The sequence below is a fragment of the Rhizophagus irregularis genome, chromosome 30 (assembly GCF_026210795.1).
Source record: "Rhizophagus irregularis chromosome 30, complete sequence".
NCBI classification, from domain to species: domain Eukaryota; kingdom Fungi; phylum Glomeromycota; class Glomeromycetes; order Glomerales; family Glomeraceae; genus Rhizophagus; species Rhizophagus irregularis.
This window is the reverse complement of record NC_089458.1, coordinates 3,134,889-3,153,369: the sequence shown is the minus strand read 5'-3', so window position 1 is coordinate 3,153,369 and position 18,481 is coordinate 3,134,889. Positions and strand designations below refer to the sequence as shown.

The window sequence follows — 18,481 nt, the reverse complement described above, 5'->3', positions numbered from 1 at the left end:
AGACAGATTTTTGGTTAATTCTTTTTTATTTATTTAATTCAAACCATCTAAAGTCAAAAATAAATATTCAAGAAATACAAATTATATGACTAAAAGAGTTCACTATAGTAAAAACTTTTATTAACTAACACTAATTTCATTGGTGATAAGTGTAGGGGATAAAACTTTTTCAATATCTTTCCAAGCGTCATCATATCTAGCATTATCACGATTAATAGAACTTCTTTCACATAAAGCCAATATATTATCAGGATCTCTCTTTAAAGCAATATTTAAATCTTTCAAAGCATCTTCATTTTTATGTAAAGAACGATAAATACTACCTCTATAACAATAAGCTTCGGTCAATAATTTATTTCCAGATGGAAGTTCAAATTTCAATGCTTTATTTAGATCCTGTAAACTTTCTTTAAATTTCCCCATAGACTTATAAATAGCTCCCCTTGTAACAAACAATTCACATTTGTCACCTTGATTTTCCATGGCAACACTAAGTTCATTTATTGCTTCTTCATAACGTTTTTGTTCTTGAAGAATCTTGGCATGGTAACAAATAAATGAGAGATTATTAGGCTCCAATTTAATAGCATCATCAAATACTTCTAATGCTTCATCATATCTGCATAATTCAAATAACAATCTTCCACAATTTTCTAATACTTGGATATCTTTTGGTAAAGATTTCTTAATTTGTAACCAATCAATAAGAGATTCTTGAAATTGTTGAGATCTTTCAAATAAATTTGCTCTTCTTTTCAATACCTTCACGTCATTTGGATTGATATGAATAACTCTATTCATATCAGCTAAGGCATCTTTGTAATTTTTAAGTTCTTCATAAACTGAAGATCGTAATTCAAATGAATAAGGATTTTCATCAAATTCCAATGATTTATTCAAATCTTTTAACGCTTCTTTGTATTTTTTGGAATTGAAATAACATTCACCACGATCTAGGAATATATTTCCACTAACAGGTTTAATTTCTAATGCTCTATCGAAATCCTTAATGGCTAAATCATATTTCTTCATCTTTGATAAAGTCTTACCTCGATATCTCAAAGCTGAAGGGTGATCTACCAATTTCAAAGACTTATCTAAATCTATTTGCGCTTTATCATACATTTGCATTAAAGTATACAATTTCCCTCTATTTCTTAATATCTGAGGATTATTAGGATTAATTACCAAAGCAGCATCAAGATCTGACAATGCTTCTTCATATCGTTTTTGATCACGATACAATTTAGAACGATATAAGAGAGCACGAAAACATTTTGAATTAATACTTAGAGCTGTGTTTAAATCATTTAATGCTTCGTCATGACGATTTATTGCACGATAGATTTTTCCCCTTTCAGAAAGTGCGGTCGTATCTTTTGGCTTATTACTCAATGTACTGTTTAATTCTTCTAATGCTTCATCAAATTTAGCCAATTGAGCCAAGACCTGACTACGCATTCCAGATACATCCTTCTCTTTAGGATTAATTTTTAATGCTGTATCTAAATCATGTAAAGCATTATCATATTGTCTTAATATTTTGTATATTTCCGCTCTTCTAGCATAAATTGAAGATTTTTGTTTTTTCTTTGAAGCTGCAGTAAAATCAGCTAATGCCTCCTTATATCTACATAAACCACGATAAATTTTACCACGAGTTCGTAAAATTTGAAAATCCACTTCAACATTTGATAAAAGTAATTTTTCAATATCATCCAACCCTTCTTGATATTTAGATTGCAATCTATATATTTTCGCTCTTTTTAATAAAAAACCTGGATCCCCCGGAATCAGCTTTAATGCCCTATTAAAATCTTTCATTGCTTCATCATAATTGGATAATTTCCTATGTATAGTTCCTCTCAATTCAATGGCAGCAACGTTTTTAGGTTCAATGCTTAAGGTATTATTCATATCTTTCAAAGCTTCAGAAAATTTTTCTTGATCAAAATAAATTTCACCTCTGGTACGTAAAGCCCAAATATTTTTCCCATCAATTTCCAATAATTTACTTAAATTTATTAATGCTTGATCAAAACTCTGCTCATTAATGTCAATTTGTGCACAAATTTTTAATGACTCCAATGCTCTAGAATCATTTGCATCTCTCTTTATCGCAGTGTTTAAATCATTTTTTGCTAAACCTAATTGATTTGTTTCATTATGGATCAATCCTCTTATATAATAAGCTCTGGCTTTATTTGGTTTTTTATCTATAGCTAAATTTAAATCCTTTATGGCTTCCTCGTATTTTCGTAGATGTTGATAAATTTCAGCTCTATCACATCTCGCTTTGTAATTATCCGGATAAGATACAATTAGTTCATTAAGACATTTAAGAGCTTCTTGACGATTATCATTTTTAATAGCTTTGTTAGCCTTTCCACGTAGTGAACTAAGTATTATGGGAATTTTGACTCTAGGCTTTTGGTACATGGATTGAGGGTCGTTATTATGCATGTTGTGTGGTACTTCAATATTTCCTCTTGAATAATTAAATAATTCCTTGTCTTTGGGAGGAAGAGGAGGTGGAATATCATCACTGTATGGTTTTTTCTTTTTCTTTATTAAATTGGCCATTGGAATTTTCTGAGTAACTTGAAGTGCAAATAATATTTATCTTATTTGCAAATTTAGAAAATTATAAATGAAATGGTGATGCAGTGACGGAGTAACGATGTTCTTTGATTGTCTATTAAAAAAAGGGGGTTTAACTAAATTTATGTGCAATCAAGTTTTAAAATGTTATTATAATCATTTATTTAGTAATATTTATTTCATGTAATCGGAATTGACCAGATTTACACAAAGCCGCAGAATTTAATCGCTGCGCCAAATTATGGATTCAAGACTGAATTCAATCGATCAAAGTCATCAGACGATCGATTTCTTTAAATAGTTCACTATCACGTTCACACGATATAATCCGAATTAGATGAGGCACAGCTTTAATTTAATAGATTGTGATTGAATTTGATGCATTACAAAATCACAACCACTAGTTAAAAGCCACGTATTCTATAAATATATTGTACAACTTTTATAATATTGAAAAATAGAATTAGCCAAGATAACTATCCAATAAAATAATAATAATAATACTAATAGTTAGTCTATCATTCATTAGTTATTTTATATATTAAACACAAGAAGAAATCAACAAGCACAACTATTCCCTTCGCTATTATTTTGAGTGCCAGAATTGATATTGACATCAATGACTAAAAGTGTTTTAAAAGATATAAAAAAAATTAGCAGCTTTATAATAAAAATTTTAAAGATGTTTGGAATTAATTAGATCTTACGTTGGTTTTGAGGCTCATTCATTGTATTTTCCATTCCAGGCAAAGCTTGAGCAATTTTACGGAAAAGTGTTTTAACATTATGACCAGCTTTTGCACTTGTCTCGATAAACATGACGTTAAATTCTTTAGCTTTCTTTTCTCCCTCCTCTGTTGTTACTTGTCTAAAAATTTAAATAAAATTTTAATATTGGGAAAATATATCAGACATTGATATTGATTTTGTACCTTTTGTCATTTAAGTCCGTTTTGTTGCCGACCAGTACAATAATTACATCATTGCCTCGTTCAGCACGGACGTCGTCAATCCACTTAGCAGTATTCATAAATGAATTCCGATCTTTAGAATAAATATTTGTTAAGATCAAAGTAAAAAAATATTAATAAATTTACTTTTAATTGAAATTAGAATAACGTACTTGTAATATCATACACAACAACAGCTACGGAAGAATCACGGATATAACTAGGAATTAAACTACGGAACCTTTCCTAAATAAATTTTTTTTATGAATTAACTTTCGTAAACAAAATAATTTTACTTCATGATATATTCATGAATTACCTGACCAGCTGTATCCCATAATTGCAATCTAACAGTTCTATCTTCCAAATACATTGTTTTAGATAGGAAATCTATTCCAATTGTAGCCTATTCACGGTAAAAGCCCTTAAACCCGTCAATAATATTTAATCAAATATGATAATGAAAGAATATTTATAATAATATTTCATTCTCGAAAGTTAAATAAAAAAAAGAACCATATACCTGGTACGTGTTATCGAAAGTATCATACATAAACCGAGTAATTAAAGAAGTTTTTCCGACTACATAGTAAATGAAAAAAAAAGATGTAAATCTCAAATATAACAAATTAGGTGTCATCTTTTTAGTTGATTTTTTTTTTTATTGTTAGTAATAAGCAAATTGCAATGGCTATGAACTGTTGGTAAAGGTAGTTTTAAAGAAAGTATAACTCGCAAATAACTAATAATACTTGTTTAGCGTACCGCTCTGCTCGCCCAGAAACACCAATTTGAATTTTCTCAAAGGATTACTAAATTCTGAGGGGCTTGCCGCTGCCATGTTTTCTATAATATAAGATTAAACCGTAAAGAGCTTGATAAAAAGTTACTTAAAGGACTATTGGTAAGGACTATTGGTAAGGACGACAAGTGGTAACAATTCCTCGAAGATTTAAGTTTCATATTATATTTGGTGACGTTGAACACTTGAATTCGATTTGATTAGTATTATTATAGTAAAGATATGAGGATTGTTCATTATTGTGTCATGTCACATGATTTCTTTACGTTCGCCATAAATGAATAATTTATGATGAATTCAACATTTATTACTAAATGCAATGTTGGTGTAAAAAATTTGTGGAAATTTTTGGAGTAAATAAATACTATAACAATATATATAAAAATAAAAATGAAATAATACTGGAAATAAAAATGTCAAAAATAAAAGAAAATTATTCAATAAATTTTTAATTTGTATTATAAACAGTAGAATCGCTTTTAACATTTTCATAAACTGTTCCAATTATCTTCAATGCTTCTGCTCGTTTACGTAAAACCAATTTATTCGCTTTATTATCTGATAATACACGATCACACACTTCTCTCAAAACTCCCTCAACTTCGAGTTTAGAACCTTTCCATAAAGCAGTTAAACCCTTGAAATTTATTCAATTATAAAAGAAAAAATCAATAAGATAATATGAATTAATTTAGATTATAAATTAATAAAAAATATTTTAAATTACTTTGCTTGCAGTTGCTTCCTCCAATTTACTCTTTTCGTCGCCTTCCAATCCCTCTTGTTCAGCCTTTTGCAATTCTTTAAAAGAATTCTGAAGATCGATAGCGGATCGCAATGTTGAAATAGTTTCTGAGAATACATGACCTTTCTCTCTTAATATATGCCCAAATCTAGGTAACCCAAAAATTTGCTCTCCGCCTAAATACTGTTTTGCTTTAAGTGAATAGGTAAATCCAATTGCATGCAATAATTCGACACCGTAAGACTCAGCTTTTAGATCTTCTGCTTCAAGTTCGATCATATTTTTAAATTGTTCGGCTCTCTTTTCGTCGTTTGAATCAACATAAACTGAAAGTTTTTGTACTAAATTTGAGACTAATTTATCCACGCGTTGTCGTCGAATTTCATCACGTTCTTCATCATTATTCGGCTTGTTACGTATTTTTCCTTCTTCAGAAAGATCTCCATTCATCTCTTCTGCCGCTGCATTTTGAAGAACCTCTTTCATATCTCGTCCAATTGATATTTCACCAATTATGTCTACAAAACGATCACCACCAAACTGTTGCCTGAAGAAATCTTCGGGATTAACTATTTCCATAAGATAAAATGAGAAAAAGTTATCAATTATAATTAATTAATTTTTTTTTATAAAAAAATGAATAACAATATTAATGTTTACCGAAGCCTCCTTCGGGTTCGGCTCCACCAAATTCATTATATTTTTGCCTTAATTCAGGGTTTGATAGGATTTGATAAGCATCTGATATTTTTTTGAACTATTTAACAGAAAAAAAATGTTAAAAATGTGGAAAGGTTATTTTGTGAATAAATGTATACATCTATCCATAAAAACCCTCGCATAACTTGTTGCTCGGCGTCAGGCGATTTATTCTTATCCGGATGAAATTGGAGTGCAAGTTTATAATATTGTTTTTTTATTTCACTACTTGAAGCCGTTGGAGAAACTCCAAGTATATCATAAAGCTCGGTTTCCAGGGGTTCTTGCGCTATATAGTAATAAAAATTTTATTTAATTAAATAGTAATATAATTTATGTAAAAATATACAATTAATAAAAGTTGATTGTTCCCACCTGTTCCAAATTGTCGTCTTGAAGATTTTTTTGAACTAGTGGAATTATTACTCGAGTTTTTACCATTTGTATTCGTATTTATATCTATATCTAAATCGAATTTAGAAACCTTTTGACAGGAATAACATATAACCGATATTGGAGGGGTAATAGACTTTGGTGATTGAAATTCAAGTTGAGCACGACAATGGCTGCATTGTTTATGAACGAATTCTGGTTTGCGAGAAATTACAGGCGTTCCCATTTTATGATCAAAGTTTACGGAATTTCAGAAACTTTTTTTTTTTAAAGTATCCGCAGTGGAAGATTTAATATCACATGAAAACATCATTTACACAACAGGAATATGCATGTGATAAAAGAATTCATAAAGCGAGCCACTTATAACTTAAATACTCGATTTGGACACAATAAGCACGTTTCGGAGTTTACGGAATTTAATTCGCAAATGTCCTTAACTTCTATATATGGAAAGATTTATGAAAAGTCGAGCGGGAAACGGGACATACCAAAAAGTGGAACAGAAAAAATTATCAGGGTCAAAAATTTCATCACGATAACGTGATCGAGATCTAAAGGTTGATCGTGATTATCAAAGTTATACTGTTTATTATATTATTATTATTTTATTGGTTTGTCGTTTAGAAATTTGTTAAGAAGTAAATATTGAAGAGTTTTTATATTGTAATGGTTGTAATAATCTTATTTCTTCTACTTATTGACAGCATCAAAATGAATCTAACGAAGCAAATTATCTGAACTAAATCATGAGATGCGCAGTAAATGTAAAATATAAAAGATATATTTATTGTCATATATTAGGTTAGATTATTATCAAAAAAAAATTTTTTAAACAATATAATCGTTTTTTTTTTGATTAAAGGGGGTCGTACAAATCACTGTATCATTGTAGCTTTTTTTGATTAACAAACTACAGCCCTTAAAAAATAGGTCACATGTACAATTTTACGCGTTATGTTTTTCGTTTTTGTGAATGCGTTGTTTGATTATTAATATTATTAATAGAGACTGTTGGCAGGCAGGTGAATCCAGAATTTACAAAGAACACGAGATGAAATGTGGAGGTAGAAAATAATAATACTTGGACAAGTTGTTCAAAAACCAGAATTGTGGCGAGTTTTGTTACTTGTTTGTAATATACTTAGTATATTAGCTAAATACCAGCGACCAAATATTAAGCCATCATTCTTTGGGGGGGTCAAGAAAAAATGTGAAAGTTTTAGACACGATGCGAAGATATATTCTGGTCCAATTCTGTCTTCCCGGTGATTACTGATTAAATTTATTAAATCACTCATGTGATATTAGTGAATTTTAGGGATAATGCAGGTTGCCCTCTTTTTTAAGATTTGTACAACCATCATCTATTAATCAAAAACTGCGTTTAATGAAAACCCAAAAATTGACTCATGCACGGAGTTTACTACAGCAAACTGTTATTGTTCAAAAGTTTGGAAATTCCTTTTAACATATATTAGAAAGACACGACAAAAATATTGCATAATTTTTCGGTTTTGGTTTTTTTTGGTGTAGGCTTTTACATTATATGAGAATTTTGTCGTTTGGTATCGTTTGGTATCAAGGTGAGAGTAATTTTTATAAGGTGATAGTTTTTTTTCATTCTTGTTCCTAATAATGGTTTTCTTTTACTTGTATTTTAAATCAATTTAAGTACGCCCATCAATCATAACTTAATTTAGATAACTTTCGGAGCCACAAGGTAAATTTATTTTTATTATGTTTATGTAATAGTTTCTTTCGGAATTTGAATGTTTACAATTACGTAGAATGGGACGCAAAGATTTCATTCAGGACGTCAAAATTCTTAAAGAACATTTTCGTGGCCTTAACTCAAAAAGTGCTTCCTTAGTTCAAGGTAAATGAATAAATTATTTTAATTCAATTCTATTAATATTTGCTCTTAGCCACGCACCGAATTCTTCGCGTCACTACAAATTTACGCTAATAATTTATTTTATTATAGGTTTTGATTTTCAAGATCCAGAATTAAGCTTCAAGTTCGCATATAGGGCTGGAAAATCAATTACTGTTCAGATTTTTGTGAATGGTAAGGTGACCAAACTTCAAATATCCACCAATAAATTTTGATTGTTATGTCCTCACAGGATCTGCTTGAAATTTAAGTTGTGGTTATGTTTCCGATTTTGCATTCGGTGGCCATATTGATTAAACCATGCGGGTTTTTTTTCTAAGACTCGTCATTACAGTCGTATCCTACCAAATTTAGCGCGTTCGTCTGTGTGGATGCTGTAAGCGAAGAAGAAGCAAATATTGGTAAATAGATTCTTCATTTATTATATTTTATATATATTTTTTTTTTGTTTTGACCAAATGAATAATTATACCGATTATTTTATATATAATAGCCGCGAAATGCCTATCAAACGTAAACATAGAAAACAAAACCGTTAGCGAAATTGTTGCTACAATTATACCGAAACTATGTGACCATTTCCGAATCGCTCTTCCTAAGGACCTTTCAATGAATGCACTAAGTAAATTTAGTCGAGGATCTTCTTCCGCTACTTCTAGCCAAGAAAAAGTTCAGGTCAAACCTATTGTACCGGCTGTTCAAACTCCAGCTCAGTTTCTTAATAGGGATTTAGCTGAATTGCAACATTTTCGGTATATATATTTTCAATGGCAATATTTCTCTTATCTTTTGTTAATTAGAAAGTTTATTGTTTTTATTCTTTGGTATGTAGGTATAATGCCGAACTACTTTGTGCAGACGAAATTGGGTTTAAGGTAGTTGTATCAATGCCGGTGACGCGGCTCGGTCTTAGTTTTGAGGCTTGCGAAGCTTGGAACCTTGATCCTAATCGGTAATAAACGCTTTGTCGCTTATTATTAAACATCTAATTATTGAATTTAATGTTATTTTATTATTATTTCCGCAGTTATTTGGTATGCACTATGCAATTTTCACCTAGTTATATTGATTTACAAGGTGTAATCGCAAATGCACTTCAAACCAAAGCCTATCTTATTAAAGAAGGTGGTACCTATCAAGTGATTAAAGATTCATTAAAAAAGCAGTTTCCCATAACATTTACAGTATTAACATCATCATTACCAAGAGGAATACCAAGCCAATCACATCACAAAGATGACACATTGGAAAGTGATCATTTTGTGCTCTCCTGGACCTTGACCGAATTATTGCGACAAAAATTCTTTGATATGTTGTGTGATCGCATGTGGTTTGGGATAGGTTGGTCAGGTGCAGAATATGCTGACCTAAGAAGAAATAAAGAGTTAGAAATGGATTTTCTCAATACCGAACAATCAATATATAATGGGCAAATTGATGAATGTCTAATAAAAGATGAAGTACATCATGGAGTCTTGTGCTACCTTGAATCCGAGGATATTGAAGTGTCAACAGCCCGGACGAATAGAAATTTTCTGTTATTGGTTTTAAGATTTTTACGTCGGAGGATATTACTTTCAACCCAATATTGTCTTACGTGTCACTACCCTCATATGGAATCTTCTGTGTCATCCATCAGACCCTTTGTTTGCGGTTCGGCTTTATGTCAACATCAGGCACTCGTAGGATTAGGGAATCTCTTTGAAGCTGTGTTGGTGAATAGTCCTGTAGTCGTTGATCTGTTAATATCACTATGTTATGTAGCGATTGGCGCACAAAACTTGAGCCCACACCCAAGTAAAGCAATAGGAGTTACTACCACGACGAAATATGAAATCCAAAACTCATTAGTTGTTGATTGGGACAACGATATAGGCACAGTTGGGACACGTACCGAGAGAGGTTATACTGTATACGGATGGAAAGGTTTTGACGGTCAAGTTTTGGCCAATGACATGTTAGAAGTATTTCATCCGGAAACAGGTGTATCCTTTCCTGTGAATAGATGCAGTCATACCACGTCTGTGCGCGTTCTAGAAGTTTCAGCAAACACCTTGATCATCGATTTTCCAATTACTGTGTCTACTACAGTTGTACCCAATCGCCATGTATATTTACCATTTCGCGTTTATCGACGAAGTGAAAGAAATTTTTTAAATGATAATGATACTCCAAATTATCAACTTCTAAACACTATCATCGATAAATTACCTTCAGTAAACACGATGGTGCAATATGCAAAGAAAAAGATATTAAAAGCCGAACTTGACAAATTAGATCCATTATGCTTTCCTCTCTTGTCATGGATAATTTCTTCTAACAGAACTCATTTGCGTTTACTGGAATCTGAGGACGAAAAGGTTCAATTTGGTGAAAACGGTGCAAATTATGGTAATTGGAAACAATTCATTATGATTATGAGTTCACCTGAGAAAGAAGAAACTTTTCAAAGAGAAAAAGAAAAATTGAAAAATGAAAGAAGGGGTCAAAGTAAACATTTTTTATTATACTTAACAAGTTCATCTGGGTTCTTTATTATGATAATAACCATATTTTATATGATTAGCTTTAGGTGAACTGTTTGCTTTTCACGGCTCACCACTACAAAACTGGCATTCAATTATTCGGTAAGAGATTACTACGATGTATTAGTCACTGCTTATATTCATTCTAATTAATTTTAATTTCTAGGACTTCTTTAAACTGGAAGAAGATTGTACATGGGCGCGCCTATGGAGACGGTGTATATCATTCTCTTCAGGCTCAAACATCATCATCGTATGCTGGAGCTTATTATCGTTATGATGCTGGTGTTTGGAAAAATTCAATGTTGGTTGTGCAAAAGTGTATGGCTCTTAGCGAAATTGTAAATAGACCAACACAATTCACCAGGTAATTAATTTATTACTTATTTATTTATTTATTTCAGCATATTTCAGCTTACGTTACCGTCAGTTGTGCTGTCATCTGTCCAATCTTATTTTTGTTATAAATTATTGGATATTTGATATATTAATTAACGTAATAATTTTTTTATTAGCACAAGCCCTCACTTGGTCGTCAAGGATGAGGCATGGATTACAACACGTTATCTTTTTGTTGAGTGTTTAAGGGATCCATTAGATCCAACAAACGAAGAGGAGGAGGATTGGTCAAATAATTACAATAATAATAACAATTATATACAAAATATTAATATGCCAACACTTACTTCGTCATTAACGAATTCATTGACATCCGTCCTGCGTCGTCCTAGAGATAATTCAGGGTTTATAAATTTGGATAATACTTTCTATCCTGTATGGCTTAATAACCATCCTTTGCAAATTCCAATAAGGGACTTCTCTATCATTAATAACGATATACCTGACGAAAGCTCAATCGGAGTTGGTCAATTCCATTATGACCCGTCGGATTCACAAATTTTAATCAAGGGATCCTCCAGCTCGTCGAGCTTTAATAATAATGGATCAACAATATTTGATACTATTGATGAAGATACTATGGATGAAGACGAGGATGCTGAGGAGGATATAGATGGAAATGATATTGAAGATGACGAAGAAGAAGAATTTGAATACGATGACAACTTTGATGATGGATTTGAATTCAAAGACACTGAAAAAAATCATGAAGAGGAAATTGATGACGAAGATGGTAGGCACAATATTATCGATAGTTACGTTAATTAATTATTATTGCTAATTAATATTTTCACAATAATGTTAACAGATGGCATAGATCTTACATTACTACCTATTCCTGGTATGTAACAAAATTTCATTTAAAACCTTTTATATTAAAAATTGAACATTATTTTTTTTTTATAGCTGAATCCTCCAAGGGAGCTACACAACGTATTTGTAAAGAATTAAGAACAATAATAAGCAGACAGTCGGATCCATCTAATGATTTGGGATTCTTTGTCGATACTAATAGATTACAATCAGTATACCAATGGGTTTGTAATTCCTTATAATATAATATTGGAATATTCTTTATATTAAATATTCTTAATTATTTATAAATAGGTGGTTCAACTTAATAATTTTGATTCTAATCTACCACTTGCTCAAGATATGGCAAGAAACCGGGTAAATTCCATTGACCTGGAGGTTAGATTTGCGCCTGACTATCCTTTTGTACCACCGTAAGTTTTAACTTCTTTTCTTTTTATGCGTATGATTGACTTAAAACCAATAATATCAATCACCTGTTTTTTCATCGTGCTTTAGATACGTTCGTGTTATTCGCCCCAGACTCTTAAGATTTATGGACGGGGGTGGTGGACACGTGAGTTATTTTTATTTTATATCTTGTGCATATAAATATTATGTTGTACATAATTCAATGAATCAAATAGGTAACTGCTGGAGGATCTATTTGCATGGATCTTCTGACGCTTGGAAATGAACGTGAACGCGGATGGTCTTCTGTTTACACGATGGAGGCTGTATTACTACAGGTAGATAATTAGCCGGTTATAACAAATAAAATGTAATTAGCAATTAATCGATTAAATTTATTACAAATATTCTAGGTTAAGATGGCATTAAGTTCTCTAGATCCAAAACCAGCAAGGCTTGATCGTAACTGGAATTGTGAATATAGCCCTAGTGTATGTGTTTTAGTATCTTTTACTATTATTGAACGCGTATATTAATTTATTTAAAATTATAGGAAGCTATTGACGCATATATAAGAGTCGCTAATCAGCATGGATGGGCCGTACCACAAGGATGGAGTTCTTTATTCGGTCGTTAAAAGACAAAAAAAAACTATTTAATCTTATGGTTAATTAATGATTTGAATTTGATGTATTCCTTATTTTATTTTATTATATGCTTTTGCATAATTTACTGAGGTTAATCAAACTATTATCTTTTTATTGTTTAAGTGATGAACAAAGTAGTGTAGATAACGTCTTGATTGAATTTATGTACAATTTTATTACGATGCGAGCTTTATTACTATTTTGATCATGCCCAATTTTTCATACATCTGCCTAACAATTTAACAACTAAATTATAATAACAATTTAGACCAATTGTATAGCAGTAATCAGCTGTTAATCGGCTTTTTTCTAAAGAAAAATATATCTCAACAAAAATAAATTGCTTTATTTCAAATAGTGTTTGTTAAACCAATAGTATTCCAATTAATACTGTAATAAATGTTTTATATAATTTTTGATTGCTTTTATTAGCCTAGACTATTCTTCAAAGTAATAATAGCTATCATGTTAGTTGTTTTAGATTATTTTTTTTTCAAATTCAAATATCAAAGAAATATTAAACATTTTTTTTTTGATTACGTAATTAATTTGTATCACGTGATATATATATATTTATTTAAAGTAATTATAATGCATTATATATCTGAATTCAACTAATTCAATTAATAGATTATTAATAAATAGAAAATCTCCTAATTCAAAAATGCTTTTGAATTTTATATATCTATTTCTAATTATTTGTTTATATTAACAACGAACCCAAATCATTTTATTAAATACATTTGTTAATTTAATAATAAAAATAGATCATTTGAGGTTCGAATCAAGAAACAAATAAAGAACTGCTAAATCATCAAGTATATATTGCTCTAACATAGTAATAAAATAAAATTTATATAAGCCAAAACCCAGATTTCTACAAATGCTCTATATTTATCCGTATCTGAGTGAACTAAATGAATATAAAAAATTGTAAATAAAATAAAATAATATGACTAAATTATTTAAACCAGCCATCCTACATATATAACATATTATATATGTTATATATTGGCACCCAAATTACTTAATTATAATTTTATGGTACACGAGAAAAAAAAAAAATCGCTAAAAGGAATGAACTGTTTACATAATTGTATATGTTGAAATGCTAAATGATAATTAAGCTTCTGCTTCTTCCTTTGGTTCAGTGGTTTCTTCTTCTTTTGGAGCTTCGGCTTTTTCAGCTAAGTAAAATATAAACAAACATAGTTGTTAACGACATACTATTATCAAATAATGATATATGTAAATAAAAAAGTTTATAAACGTACTCCCTTCCTGCATATCTGATGTCCAAAGTGTCAAATTATCTCTCAATAACTGCATAATTAATGTCGAGTCTTTGTAACTTTCTTCAGAAAGGGTATCTAATTCAGCAATAGCATCATCGAATGCTTGCTTGGCCAAATGACAAGCCTTATCAGGAGAATTCAAAATTTCATAATAAAAAACTGAAAAATTCAAGGCTAATCCCAATCGAATTGGATGGGTTGGAGCAAGTTCAGTAACTGCAACTTCACTAGCAGCTTTATACGCATCCAAGGATTTATCTGCAGATTGACTTCGTCTATCACCAGTAGCAAATTCCGCAAGATATCTGTGGTAATCCCCTTTCCTAAATGAAAATAACGTCATCATTAAACAATGATTTAATTATGAAGCGTATGCTAAATAATAAAAAAAAGTAAGAAAATTATTACAAACATTTTATGGTAAAATACTTTAGATTCACCGGTAGCAGCTGAAGGAATTAAATGATTATCCAGTACTTCCAAAATATCATCACATATTTTGGTCAATTCTTCTTCGATCTTTGAACGATATTCTTTGATGAAGCTAACTTGAGTCTCGTTTCCTTTAGACTCTTCTTTTTGTTCAATTGAAGAGACAATCCGCCAGGAAGCTCTTCGAGCTCCAATTACGTTTTTGTAGGCAACAGACAAGAGATTACGTTCCTCAACAGTTAGTTCTTGATCGGCAGAAGCGACTTGTTTCATGTTTTCGACCATTTCTATTACATATTGGTGATTTGATGAAATATTTTAGTCAATTTCTATATCTAAAATTTACTATAATCAATTTTTTGTTGATCATTATTGAAAATTCAAATCAAATCGAATCTCTTAAGTAAAATCTGATTATGAAAAAAAAATTTCCTCCATCTAATAAATAATCTGAACATTATAAAAAAAATTACGCTTAATTTTATATCGAACAAATTATTATTATTTTTCATTTTCTCCTTTTAAGAAACCATTCATCATAGATTAATTCCTCAAGCAGATGACCGTAAGCTAACTAATATACTTTCTTACTGAGTTTAGAATAACTTAATCTAGCATCATATAACTATAAGCTCAATAATTTCGAAAGAAATACACGTTCAATAGGTGAACAGAGATGATACCGGATGTTTAACTGGTTTCTCACCTTCATAACGTTCAGCCTGCTCAGCGAGCTTGGCAAGGTAAACGTAATCTTCGCGTGTTTGAGCTTCGACCATTTTGAATAAATACTAAATAAAATTTCGTATGAAATTTGCTTGGATATGATTGACAACAGTGATAAAGTTAAAGCTGAAATAAATAAATAAAGAGTTTAGCAAAAAAAGATTGCGAACCCTTTGTCTATCAAGTTAGATGGGAGTGACTAAAATAATACTGATCAAAGGCAACGTTTGGTAAGTTTGGTACGTCGCACTTGTGTTGCAATAAAAAAGAACTTTAATACAGAATTCAAATTTACATCATAGGTCACACACGCCGCAAAGTATCACACCACTTTTACCACCGTTGCACAGGCCGATCGCCGACCAACTTCCCTCACCTCGCATCTCGTTAATTACACGTAAATAATTCTGATTCATATTTACAGTATCCTTTTGGGGCGGGAAATTAAATGAGTCAAATAATGTAAGTTTATATTTGTTAAAAAATCAAATTAGTAAAATTTCATAATTAATAGTATATAATTTTATATTATTTGGATTGTTTATTGATGTTATTTACATTATTTATTTTTCTTTTACAAATAATAATTCTTATTATGTGATATATATCCAATAAAAATTTTATTTAATAACAAAAACTTTACTATATTTATTTTATAATTATTATCAAAAAAAGTAGGGAAATTAATTTATGTACTAAATTATAATATTATTTCTTACTCTTATTCCAATTAATTTAATATATACTGTAAAAAAATAATATTGTTATGTACTAATTTAATACTACTCATAATTACGTATTATATATATATTACTACTGTATTTTAGTTTATATTACTTATTCTGATCGTATATGACTCAGAAAACAATGACAAGATGCTGCGGAAATTATCTTCATAGAGCGTTATATCTACCCAAAAATGTATAATCATCTCGTGGGAAACGATTTTTAATAGGTTCAACTTTCAAAACAATAAAGAACCGGTTTGATATATTTATTTGAACAGTATAAAAACTACTTGTTATATCAAGTCAGGGGTGCATAATGGAAAAAAAAACCGGTTTTTCCTCATGATGATGAAAATCAGTCAACTTCATAAGCATCACAGTGGTTCGATCCATCAAATCATATTTCATTCCATTATCAATTTACTTGCTGATTTACTATTTGTATTTTTCCGTATATATAAATAATTATTTTAGAATTCCCAAAAATTTTTTCAAATTCCCCTTTGATCCCCCGACAACAGGAAACAATTGTAAAAAAAATTTTTTTTTTTTTTTTTTCTCTTAAAAAAAAATGTCTCCAATAACACGTAGCAAGACAATTCCAATTCGATATCTCTATCCTGACTTTCCTAGTTTCCTAAACCTTGAAGTAGCTTATAATAAAGCACTTTCTCGTATTCAACAAGATGCCAAAGAAATGTTGGAAATGGTATTGGACGAACATGAAGTTAGAGTTCACTTATATAGTCCTAACGCGTCTCCAGAATATTGGTTGGTTAATAATAATGAAGCATTAGAAGAAGTTGTTTATTATAAAATGAGAACTAGGTTAGTTAATAAATATAGACAACAGTTTATGAATAAAGGAATTGATATTTCAAAATACGAAGAACCACAACAAAATGTACAAGAGTTATTTTCTCGTGATACACTTCCAGTAATGGATATTTGTGGATTCGCAAAAGAAGGTTATGAAAAATATAGTTTCTTTCACGAAGAAGAAGGAGCATCTTCATCAACTGCCTTTTATCAACAATCATCATCACCACCATCATCGCGTAATTTTAGTTTCTCATTTAAATTTGAGTCAAGTCAAACACTTCTTGGAGATTACACTGATACCGAAATTGATGATACTAGATCATCACCTTTAGTTCACCGTCATCACGGACGTACACAATTCATTAGTAATTTCTTGAGCGTAATTAATTTTCAATTACCTAATATTCAGCTGCCAATTAATTTATTAAGACGCGAAAGTTTTTATTTTATATTCATTGTTTTAATTTCATTTTTGATGTTTGGCTATTTGTTTGAACTTGACTTGAATAAATCTACACAAGTGCAACTACAAAAGAAGGTGACAAGAGGAAGGTTGAATGATACTGTTAGAGCACAAGTACAACAATTTATTGAACAGGAAATGTCACGTGTTTCAACATCACCTACTATAATTGGAAGAAAAGAATATATAGGAAAAGAAGTAGATAATAATGATGGTAGATTACTTGGATATGTTAGAACACAATTAAATGAAGTTCTTCAAGAACAATTAGAAAGAATGATGGAAGGTACAAGTACAGATTATGCATTGTATGCAAGCGGAGCAAAAATCATACCTAGATTAACATCACGTACTTATGAAATATGGCCAAGTAAGGTTATTCAACGTTTTTGGGGAAAATTAACACGTCGAAATGTTATTACTAGTAAAAAACCTGAAATCGTGATATCACCAAACATAAATGTTGGTGATTGTTGGTGTTTTAACGGTACACAAGGACAAATCGGGATAAAATTATCGAGGAACATTATAGTTACGCATGTTACTTATAGTCATATTGGAAAAGGAGTATCGATTGATCCAATTTCTTCAGCACCTCGTGAATTTGAATTGTGGGGTTTAGATGAAAAAAAAGATTTCAAAATATCCTTAGGAAAATATCAATATGATTTATATGGTCATCCTACACAATTGTTTAATGTAACCGATGAGATTGCAAAGAAGAATAATAAGAGAGTAAGTTCTGTTTTAATGAGAGTTTTGAATAACCACGAAAATCCTAAGTTTACATGTTTATATCGGCTTCAAATTCATGGTATCATGCCTAATTAATAATTGTTATATAATTATTATTATATACTAACAAATTATTACTCAAATCATTACGCTATATATTAGTCTATATTGCTTTATACAAATTATTATACTATACAAAAAAAAAAAATTATTTTATATATTATACATCTTTTTTTTTATATACATATGATACATATATATATTTTTTTATTTATAAATAAAATAAATAAGTTTTAATCAAATAAAATCATTCACGTATGATCTCATTATTTCATAATAAATAGTTGATCAACGTTACATAACATATGCCTATTGCATTTTCCTATAAAAGGCCTGACAAATCGTTTTTTAAAGGGTTT

General features: G+C 30.1%; 6 protein-coding genes across 7 annotated transcripts; 2 read left to right on the top strand and 4 right to left on the bottom strand.

The window, feature by feature from the left end:
• On the bottom strand, positions 1-2,671 carry OCT59_022097 (uncharacterized protein; the record flags this gene model as incomplete). 2 transcript variants are annotated; one of them, XM_025319329.2, is made up of 1 exon in its annotated part: positions 1-2,671. In XM_025319329.2, one exon carries the CDS (start codon positions 2,581-2,583, stop codon positions 121-123), a length of 2,463 nt encoding a protein of 820 aa, XP_025174155.1. In that variant the 3' UTR covers positions 1-120. The 2 variants fall into 2 exon arrangements, with proteins under 2 accessions (XP_025174155.1, XP_066006040.1); XM_066146948.1 differs by having other exon boundaries at positions 1-1,824.
• Positions 2,672-3,159: 488 nt separating this feature from the next.
• OCT59_022096 (Ras- protein Rab6) lies at positions 3,160-4,392 on the bottom strand (the record flags this gene model as incomplete). Its single annotated transcript, XM_025319328.2, has 7 exons — positions 3,160-3,224; positions 3,309-3,469; positions 3,534-3,645; positions 3,725-3,797; positions 3,871-3,957; positions 4,075-4,133; positions 4,317-4,392. 7 exons carry the CDS (start codon positions 4,390-4,392, stop codon positions 3,160-3,162), a joined length of 633 nt encoding a protein of 210 aa, XP_025174154.1.
• A 397-nt stretch (positions 4,393-4,789) lies between these two features.
• On the bottom strand, positions 4,790-6,455 carry OCT59_022095 (uncharacterized protein). Its single transcript, XM_025319327.2, has 5 exons — positions 6,173-6,455; positions 5,944-6,086; positions 5,759-5,855; positions 5,081-5,667; positions 4,790-4,990 (listed from the first exon to the last, which is right to left on the bottom strand). Exons 1-5 carry the CDS (start codon positions 6,414-6,416, stop codon positions 4,802-4,804), a joined length of 1,260 nt encoding a protein of 419 aa, XP_025174153.1. The 5' UTR covers positions 6,417-6,455; the 3' UTR covers positions 4,790-4,801.
• A 1,264-nt stretch (positions 6,456-7,719) lies between these two features.
• OCT59_022094 (uncharacterized protein) lies at positions 7,720-13,226 on the top strand. The gene is made up of 18 exons (XM_025319325.2): positions 7,720-7,776; positions 7,866-7,913; positions 7,981-8,069; positions 8,178-8,261; positions 8,408-8,488; positions 8,581-8,839; positions 8,920-9,039; positions 9,115-10,577; positions 10,654-10,714; positions 10,779-10,979; positions 11,128-11,744; positions 11,820-11,852; positions 11,918-12,048; positions 12,119-12,237; positions 12,323-12,380; positions 12,451-12,552; positions 12,628-12,705; positions 12,768-13,226. The coding sequence occupies exons 3-18, from the start codon at positions 7,982-7,984 to the stop codon at positions 12,849-12,851; spliced, it is 3,579 nt and encodes a 1,192-aa protein (XP_025174151.1). The 5' UTR covers positions 7,720-7,776; positions 7,866-7,913; position 7,981; the 3' UTR covers positions 12,852-13,226.
• Positions 13,227-13,572: 346 nt separating this feature from the next.
• On the bottom strand, positions 13,573-15,557 carry OCT59_022093 (uncharacterized protein). Its single transcript, XM_066146947.1, has 5 exons — positions 15,295-15,557; positions 14,569-14,875; positions 14,136-14,479; positions 13,952-14,048; positions 13,573-13,774 (listed from the first exon to the last, which is right to left on the bottom strand). The coding sequence occupies exons 1-4, from the start codon at positions 15,365-15,367 to the stop codon at positions 13,984-13,986; spliced, it is 789 nt and encodes a 262-aa protein (XP_066006039.1). The 5' UTR covers positions 15,368-15,557; the 3' UTR covers positions 13,573-13,774; positions 13,952-13,983.
• A 1,043-nt stretch (positions 15,558-16,600) lies between these two features.
• On the top strand, positions 16,601-18,402 carry OCT59_022092 (uncharacterized protein). The gene has a single exon (XM_025332286.2). It carries the CDS (start codon positions 16,614-16,616, stop codon positions 18,156-18,158), a length of 1,545 nt encoding a protein of 514 aa, XP_025174149.1. The 5' UTR covers positions 16,601-16,613; the 3' UTR covers positions 18,159-18,402.
• The last annotated feature ends 79 nt before the right edge of the window (positions 18,403-18,481 follow it).